Genomic DNA, 8,405 nt, shown 5'->3' with positions numbered 1-8,405 from the left:
AGCTGTCTCAGAAAACACAGCTCTAGGATTCTAACATTTGTCCTTAAGGAATCCGAGGCTATGCTGTCATCTACTTATGGAATGAGAATGTGGGAGACAGCGGTCATTCACTACCGCCATCTTCTCAGAGAAGAGTGTCAATGCCCACATCTGCTAGGATTCATGTCTGGTTTCTGAGGCAGTGCGGCCGAAACATGCTGCATTTAGTTGATCCTTTTCATCCACCTCTAGCACCTAAGGAATGCTAACTATGATGCCTTTAACGAAAGTGAAGCTAATATTTCACAGACGAGTGCGAAAGTCATATGCATCTTTGCTCACAGATCAGAGCTGACAAACTGGGCAAGTATCCTGTTGAGTGAGAGCCTGTCATGTCATAATACCACCTTCCCTGACCATCTGGGAAAACGGAACACCTGACTTGTCATGGAACGGTAAATTAAAGACAATTTTTAAAAGAAAAAGCAAGATCTCTGATGGATGGAGGGATGAGAAAAGGCTTTTTCCACCTGTGGCAGAAAATGTTTTTATTCACAACGATGTCAATAGCTATGACTCCTGGCCTTAGTAGGTAGAACAAGATGACCATCGAAGCAAGTCTCCCAGGCAGGTGACGTAAGTCAGTGGCTTTCAGGATCCTGGCTGTATGGCTCATGACTTCAATTCATTGCAATCTTCTGTACACAAACTACAAGGGAGGGTTTCATGCAACCAGTTGTTACAAAAGTCTGGGATTGATGGAAGTAAAGCTGGCAGCACTGTTGATGGGCTCTAAACACAACCCCGACAAGTGTTCAGGGTGCCTTGCTGCTGCCAGGGAATTGAAAAGGACTTGAAGCTGAAGAAGAGAGCAGTGGGTGGGCTCACCCCCCACCTCCACCCCGCCGCCATCCTCATGACTTATGACTGCAGAGTCAAGGGCAGTGTTCACGTTCATTTTCCAGCGGTGATGGAAAGAGGACTAAGCAGAGAAGTGTGCTATCTCCCACCCCTCTACCATCCGATTCGCGTGTCTCCCCGGTATCTCTGCCAGCAGAGTTTACAGCTGGGAAGAGCTCAAAACTCGAAACCTCCCTTGGCGCATATTTCAAGTGGGAAACTGAGGCTTAGAGAAGTTAAATCACTGCTCACGGGGTAGCTGAGGCTAAAGTGTCCTGCCTCTCAGAGACTTTTCTTTCTATCACCTGTAGCTGCCTCTCCTTCAACCTTCATCAACTAAGTTAAAAGGTTGACGTTGCTAAATAGAATGTGTCTTATTCCATGTTAATCTGGGCAGCCACACACTAGTGTTGCCAAGACTCCCGATAGGTGCCACGCCTTGCTTATCAGAGAGTTTGCCCAGTCTGATCACTGGGACACTAAAGAAAGGATCCCCCAACCCCACATACAAGCTGGGAAGAAGCTCTGGTGACCACTGCCAGTGCTGTGAACCCCTCACCTCACTGCTATCAACCTGGGTGGTCCTCGGAGTTCCGTTTAACCACATTTATCATGTGCCCATCCTGGCAGGCATTGTCAGACACTGAGGAGCAAAGAAATGGTGCAGTTTAAAAAACCTCCAAGTAGTTATGGTTACACAAGACCCACAGACATGGAGACTGACTTGCTCCAGATGCCTGAGGTATCCCTGGTGGGTACCAACAAATTAGGGAAGGTTGATAGCTCTGTGCGTGTGCATGTGTGTTTGCAGGATCAGAGGGTTCTGTGACTTAGTTTTGAAGCTTCCATTCCACAGTCATGCCTCTAGTATGTAGTACAGACATGGTTACTCATTCTCTCAGAGTGGTCTGTGAGGCTGACCACTCTGAACGGCACAGGGTGTTGCCCTTTGGCTGTCTCTCCCCGTCCCCACACCATCTTCCCCATAGCACCAGAATGATTGTCCAGAATCAGGCTGGCTAAACTCAGAGGTAGTCTCTGAGTGCTAAGCCAGGTGGGCCCCCCCAAACTTCATACATGTTCCTATGTTGTCACACCAGATGCTAACATAAGTGTTCCAAGTTCTCCTTTGTCCCCTCCCCTGCTTTTATCAGAAAGCAGAATTAAAGCTCCTCTTGAGCTCTTTCCGTGTGGGAAAGATAATTTATCCTTTGGTTAACACATCAGGCAACAAAGATACAGCCTTTTATTGTGTTCAGCTTACATGTTAATATCTAATGTGGCTGATGTTTTACTGAACGATGATATTCTAAAATAGGGGGTCATGAAGCTGCCTCCTCTATCCAAAACCTGGGCTAGTTCCCATCCCTCACTGCTCTCTGGTCGGCTTTTCCCGCCCGTGGCTTCTCTCCCACTCACCACCACAGTATAAATTGCTGCCTTAATGAGTTCTTATGTTCCCACATCAAAGGATCAGGGACAAAAAAATTACATCATAGGAGCTAGATGAGGTTTTTATTATCTCTGCTTTGTTATTACTGACCTGGTTTTGTCTTGCAATAAACCCCATGTCATGCCTCTCCAAACCTTTTCTACTCATAGGAAGACTGCACCCCGCTCGGAGCAACCCAGGGAGACAGCTGTGACAGCAAGCAGGTGTTCCCAAGTGAGGGGTGAGGGGGGAGGGAAGCAAGTGCCCCTGGCTGTTAACATAAGTCTCACTTAACAAGAGCCCAGGAAGAGATATAGAGGGCAGGTGCTTGGGGGCATCTTCCTTCCTCCTCTCTCCTGTACAAGCTGTGCTCCCACCACAAGGCAGAGTGTCTGCAGAGAGGAAGGGTGCTACCTCCCTCCACCCTCTTGAGTCCTCTCCCAAGCAGTGGTTGTACCGAGTCACACACAGGGGCCGTTCATTTCTCACCACCTCCTGCTTCCCAGTCCTTGAAGAACAGCCAGAGATTCAGGAATGATTAATATCCTAGCCCAGTTCCCAGAGGAGTCCTACCCATATGGAAGCATCCTTCCGAAAGCCAGAGTGCAGGGGAGAGGAGAGCAGCAGAAGAGTTCTGACACTCTCTGGCAGGTACATGGGCTGCTGGAAGGAAAAGATGGAGCTTAGGTGAGCATCCAGGAGATGCAGTCTTTGGGCTGTAGGAATGGTGCCGACATCTTGGGAGGTGGCCACACAGGGCGGGTAGGGGAAGGGCTCTTCAGAAGGTGGTGGTCCTGGTGAGGGGGATGCGCTTGCGGCTGGGCTCTGGTTGCAGGGGTTCCTGCTGGCAGGGGAGCGGGGGGCACATCCACCCTGCCCCACCTCTGCTCTTGAGAGCAGTGGCATAGTAGTCCAGGGGCTCCTCCTCAGCACCGCCAGTACCTTCCAGGAGGCAGCAGCGCAGGCAGAGAACCCGCTGGAAGGATCGGCGGAAGTTGTCGGAGAGGAAACCATAGAGTACGGGGTTGGCGCAGCTGTTGGCATAGCTGAGGATGAGGGACACGTGGTTGATGGTGGCATCAAGGCTGGTCACAAAGAGGTTCAGCAGCTGCACTACGTAGAAAGGCATCCAGCAGAGCACAAAGACGGCCACGACCATCAGCACCAGCCTGGTGATTTTCTTCTCCGAGCGCCTGCGCTGCTGCCAGCCAGCGCGCAGGGCCACGGCCCGCATTTTGCCCACGATGAGCAGATAGCACAGGCCAATGGCCAGCACCGGCAGCAGAAAGCCCAGCAGGAAAGTGTAGACCACGAAGACTGCCGACCAGGCCGGGTGTGGCCAGTGCAGGTTGCAGGCCACGGCCTGGCCGCCGCGAGCCGGTCTGGTGTCTGCGAAAATGGCGATGGGGAGAGTGACCAGCAGGGACGCTAGCCACACGCCCAAGTTGATGAGCTTGGCCACGCTGGGCCGCCGGTAGGTAGCAGCGCGCAGAGGGTGCACCACCGCCACGTAGCGGTCCACGCTGAGCACGGTGAGACAGAAGACGCTGGTGAACATGTTGAGGCCGTCGACGCTCAGCACCGTGCGGCACAGCACTGAGCCGAAAGGCCAGTGGCGCAGGGCGGCCGACGAGGCCACGAAGGGCACGCTCAGCATGAAGAGCTCGTCGGCCACAGCCAGGTTGAGCAGGTAGATGTTGGTAGCCGTCTTCATCTTGGCGTAGCGAAGGATCACGAAGATGACCAGGGCGTTGCCCACCAGCCCCACCAGGCACACCAGAGCGTAAATACACTGGATGGCGACCATGCCCGCCGCCCCCGCGTCCCCGCACCCCGCCACCGCCTCCTCCTCCTCCGCAGGAGCGCTGCTGGCATTGGCTGCGGGTGGCCAGGCCGTCTCCAGCCCTTCTTCGCCCCCGGGGGGCAGCGTCGAGGGGGCGTTCATGCCCAGGGGTGCCGGCGCCGGGCGGCCGGGCGCGGCGGAGCTAGCGCTGCTAGAGAGAGCGCGGGCGCCGGACCCGGGGCGGGGGCTGGCGCGCAGACTCGCGGCTCTTCCCCGCTCCGCTGAAGAGCTGCAGGCACCGCGGAGCGCCGGCCAATCCCCGCACCCCGCGCCCTGCCGCTGCGGAGGCCCGCCTGGCTCGCACCGCTGTGGCCAGCGCCCCTAGGCACCCCAGCTCCTGGGCGCCTGGCCTCACACAGCCCTGGAGTCCTCTCCGGCCCGGCTCCGTTTTCCCACCTTCGCAGCCCCTTCCCTGCTGCCTACTCTGCCCCAGGTTCCCGGGTATCCAGTCCGGCTCCAGGGCCAACAGTAATCCCCGCCCCGTACGGCCTTCTCGGGGTCCCCCGCCTGGCCTCTTTCCTTCACACCTCTATTCAGATTCTGTCTTCCCCAGCAGCCCTTTGAGGTTCAATTCCCTGCTTTGGTACAGGGGGTCTGCAGCGGCGGGACTGGGGGTCCTGGAGTCCTCCCTTTGGGTAAAGATGTGCCCGGAATTGGTCAGGGACCACCTGGAACCTCGGAGCCAATTGCCTTGCACTTGACATCCCCTCACCCTGCCCTTTAATCCTCGCGACGACCCATCCTGGCCCATGGCTGGGTCCATTTGACAGAGGCGGAACCTGAGGCTTCCACTGGCCTCTTGGTGAATTTCAGGTCTGTCAGGATGTCGTTTGCCCCACCGCTCACCATTCCTTTCCCTGCTCCCCAACCCACCCCGGACAACTGCAGATGCCGGACCTTTTAACTTCTGTCTCCGAGCAGTTGAGGTGGGGTGGGCACAAGGAATGGAGACAGACAGGTGGAGGCAGAGATGCCACCAAAGAAGGCCAAACCTGTGCTAGCTCCCTCAGGAACTGGCAGAAGCTACGGGAGCCGGACATCTCGGAAACTTCACCCTGTGACTGCGTCTCCATCCCTGGCCTCTGAAATGTGCCTGGGGAGGACTGCGGTTGAGAGGTCGGGAAAGAAAGTGGTTCCGGCCTGGAATTCCCCTTCTCCAGCTAAACTCTAGAGATAGTGAGTTCACTCACCCCTGGGCTGGACACCCAGGAGCAGCCGTCAGCTCCAGCCCTAGTCCCTCTAGCTGGCACAGGGCGCAGCAACGTTCCTGAACTGGGGATCGGCCTGGGAAAGTTATTCTTAAAGTAGCGCTGACTTTTAGGAGGCTGGCTGTCTTTGGCCCCATCTCTGTGGGATGGTGGCCCCCTTTAGTCCCCAGCACAGCCCAGAAGGGCTTTTGGTGGGTCTAGAATTGGCTACCTGGGGGATGGGGCCTCAGCTTTCCGCTGGGTAGCTGGGACAGTGATGGAGAGGAGGGAGTCGGGATGCAACTGGAGGAGGCCTTTCCAAGGCTGCGGGGGTGGGGGAGCTGCCGATTGCTGTTTGTCCAGGCGTGGGATGGGAGCATGGGCTGATCAGCGACAGTGCAGCTCCATGGTTGACCTCAACCACTGTCCCCGTTCTCTGTCACTCAAATAGATGTATTGGGAGGATTTGGTCTAGCACTCCTCCACTCTGTAGGTTGGTCTGTCCTTTCCTCTTTGTCCCTAAGAGAGAGACTCTTCGCATCTTTGTCCTTAAGAGAGAGACCCTTCCCTCAGAAAGAGGAAGGAGATGGCACCTTTGTCATTCTACTTGGCAACATCCTTTGGTGGAAGGGAACAAGGGCAACCTCAGATTTGGGAGGGAAGAGGAGTTTAGGGGCTTTTCCCTTTAACCCTGGTCTTGGGAAAACCCTTATGTGGCTCCTCTGCAGGTAGCCTTTCCAGGGCTTAGTGTGGAAGTGCTGGGGGTATCTTGTCCTCCTGGTCTCCTCTCTTCTGCTGTCCTCTCGGCCCATTGAACACTTGGCCCCTTCCCTTTCCTGAGAAAGTATTTCTTCTTGTCCTGCCTCATGTCTGAGCCCCTGGAATCCTTCCCATGTCTACTTTAGGTTTTTCTCCTAATGCTTCCTGATTCTGCCCTCCTCTCCCCATACACCTGTGTATACCTCCAAGCATAGTAAGCTAGCATCTAAGAAGAGAAGCATGCACAACTGTCCCCAGGGTTATTAGCCCTATGTGGCAAAAAACTAGTGCTTCCAGGAACTTACTTCACTGTGCTGTAGGCCCCCTCTGCAGCATGAGGGCCTCAACCTCAATACAGAGTTTTCCAGTACACGCTGCCTGCTGGCATTACCTGAAAGCCTCACACATGCATGCCTGGGCCCTGTCTTCAGAGACTGTAACTGAATTATCTGGAGTGGCGTCCAGGCATCCATATATTTTGAAGGCTCCCTGGTACTTCTAAAGTGCACAGATGCAACAGTAGATGGAGAGACAGAGAGGCAACAGCTTGGGGACCAGCTATGATGTACAGGTATTACTGTGCATTCAGGAAGGCTAGCGGAAGAGGTCAGGAGAAATGTCAGGAAGGCCAAAAAGAGAGGCCCCTGCTCACAGGAGTGGGAAGCTGGAGACTGCTGAGGGGCAACCTGGGAGCCCTCGGACAGGAAAAGGCTGGGGCAGCTGGGTGTTCATAGCTGTTCTCTCTCAGGACACTAAAGAAGCACCGGAACAGGAAAGAAGCCACTACCTTTCTCCCCCAGGAGAGGAGACCTAGAGGAACTTTCACGCTGAGTTAAAACACGGGAAAACAAAGTCTGTTTGTGAGATGCTTTTCAGCACACCCATCCCGTCCTTTTGCCCAGTACACACGGGGGCCTGTTCCTTGTCTGTTGATTAAATTCCAGCATCAGGCCCAAGTGGCTTCCCTGTACATTGTGAGAGTGGCATGGAGCCAAAGATAGACTGAGTCTAAGGGACTTTCTCCTCCAAGTGCTGAAAGCATGGCCCGCAGGCCTAACTGATTCCTGTGGAGCTTCCAGCCCAGTGATGAGACAGTGAATCAGGGGACTCTCAGCCCCTCCTGAAGCCAGAAGCAGCAGTTCCTTTTTTAGAGATGTGAACAACTCGCATCCCATCTCCATACTTCAAAAGTGCTGCTCAAGCTTGGAGGTACCTGCAACCTCAAGCAACCTTCAGAACCTCTGGCCCACAGGTCAGACAGACACAGCTTTCCCTGCAAGTCACAGTGCACCAAGAGAAGTCTTGGCTCTCAGCAGCAATGATAGCAGGTCCTGAAAGCCACTTCTATCGCCTGCTGTTGTGGAAAATAATCTGAAGTGCTCTCAGCAGCCCAGAGTGGCTTTGACCAGTTCTGCCACTGAGCATATTAAAAGCATGATTTACCCATGGCTAAGTGCAAGACATTGTCTGAAGTCGCCTGTGTGGAACAGGAAAGTGTCTTCAGATTCCCACCTGAACTCCAGGGACACCCTAGATATTGCAATGATAGAGCCCTCAGCTCTACCCCACAAACTCAACTGTTACACCAGATATAAAGGTGAGGGCTTTCTTAAGATTTCATTAAATGATTTCCTTTAAAGAAATTGAACCCACAGTCACATGAGATAAAAGAAAAGTCAGCCAGAGAAAGGCACAGGACTGGGATAGGTCACACTGGTCCAATGCTTACAAAGTATCCAAATGAGGTCACTCTGCTGTCACTGGCTGGAGGACAGGGGCTGCAGCACATTGGGGTAACTATGAGCAGCACCTCTGTTCTTTGGTAGTTGTTTTCAGACTGTCTTAGCAACCTGGCTTCATGGCTGTGCATATAAAGAGAATGAGATGTAAGATGGAAAGCAAGGATTTCAATTCTGAGCCATCTACTTACTGGGGTGTGAGCGTGGGTGGGGCCCTTGGAGCAATGCTTCTCAAAATGTGACCCCAGACTGGCAGCATCAGCCTCTCCTGTTAGGAATCCACATCCTGGCGCCCGCCCAGACTTGCTGGATGGCAAATGCAGAGGACAGGGCCCAGTCGTCTGTGAGTTAACCTGCCCTCCAGGGACGCGATGACTCTGGAGTCTGAGAACCACTGGCTGAGCCCTTCTGGGCCTTGCTTCCTTATCTGGCCACTTCCCAGGGTAGTGAATGAGGATCAGGCAAGAGAATTTTCCATGAATGTGTTCTGAAATCTCTAAACCATGGCCACGTGGGCTATGGGGCACTCACAATGTGGTGAGTTCGAAGTCAGGTGCTGTGTCAGA

General features: G+C 54.0%; 1 protein-coding gene across 2 annotated transcripts; it reads right to left on the bottom strand.

Annotated features, from left to right (window-relative positions):
- Positions 1-551: 551 nt before the first annotated feature.
- On the bottom strand, positions 552-8,154 carry LOC105486770 (somatostatin receptor 4). 2 transcript variants are annotated; one of them, XR_011613627.1, is made up of 2 exons: positions 8,031-8,154; positions 552-688 (listed from the first exon to the last, which is right to left on the bottom strand). XR_011613627.1 is itself a non-coding variant. In XM_011749829.3 (2 exons), exon 1 carries the CDS (start codon positions 4,254-4,256, stop codon positions 3,090-3,092), a length of 1,167 nt encoding a protein of 388 aa, XP_011748131.2. In that variant the 5' UTR covers positions 4,257-5,235; the 3' UTR covers positions 565-688; positions 1,439-3,089. The 2 variants fall into 2 exon arrangements, 1 of the variants encoding a protein (XP_011748131.2); XM_011749829.3 differs by lacking the exon at positions 8,031-8,154 and adding an exon at positions 1,439-5,235 and having other exon boundaries at positions 565-688.
- Between the last annotated feature and the right edge of the window lie 251 nt (positions 8,155-8,405).

The sequence above is a fragment of the Macaca nemestrina genome, chromosome 15 (assembly GCF_043159975.1).
Source record: "Macaca nemestrina isolate mMacNem1 chromosome 15, mMacNem.hap1, whole genome shotgun sequence".
Classification (NCBI taxonomy): Eukaryota; Metazoa; Chordata; class Mammalia; order Primates; family Cercopithecidae; genus Macaca; species Macaca nemestrina.
The sequence above is the reverse complement of the archived record's forward strand: the minus strand, read 5'-3'. Positions and strand labels throughout refer to the sequence as shown.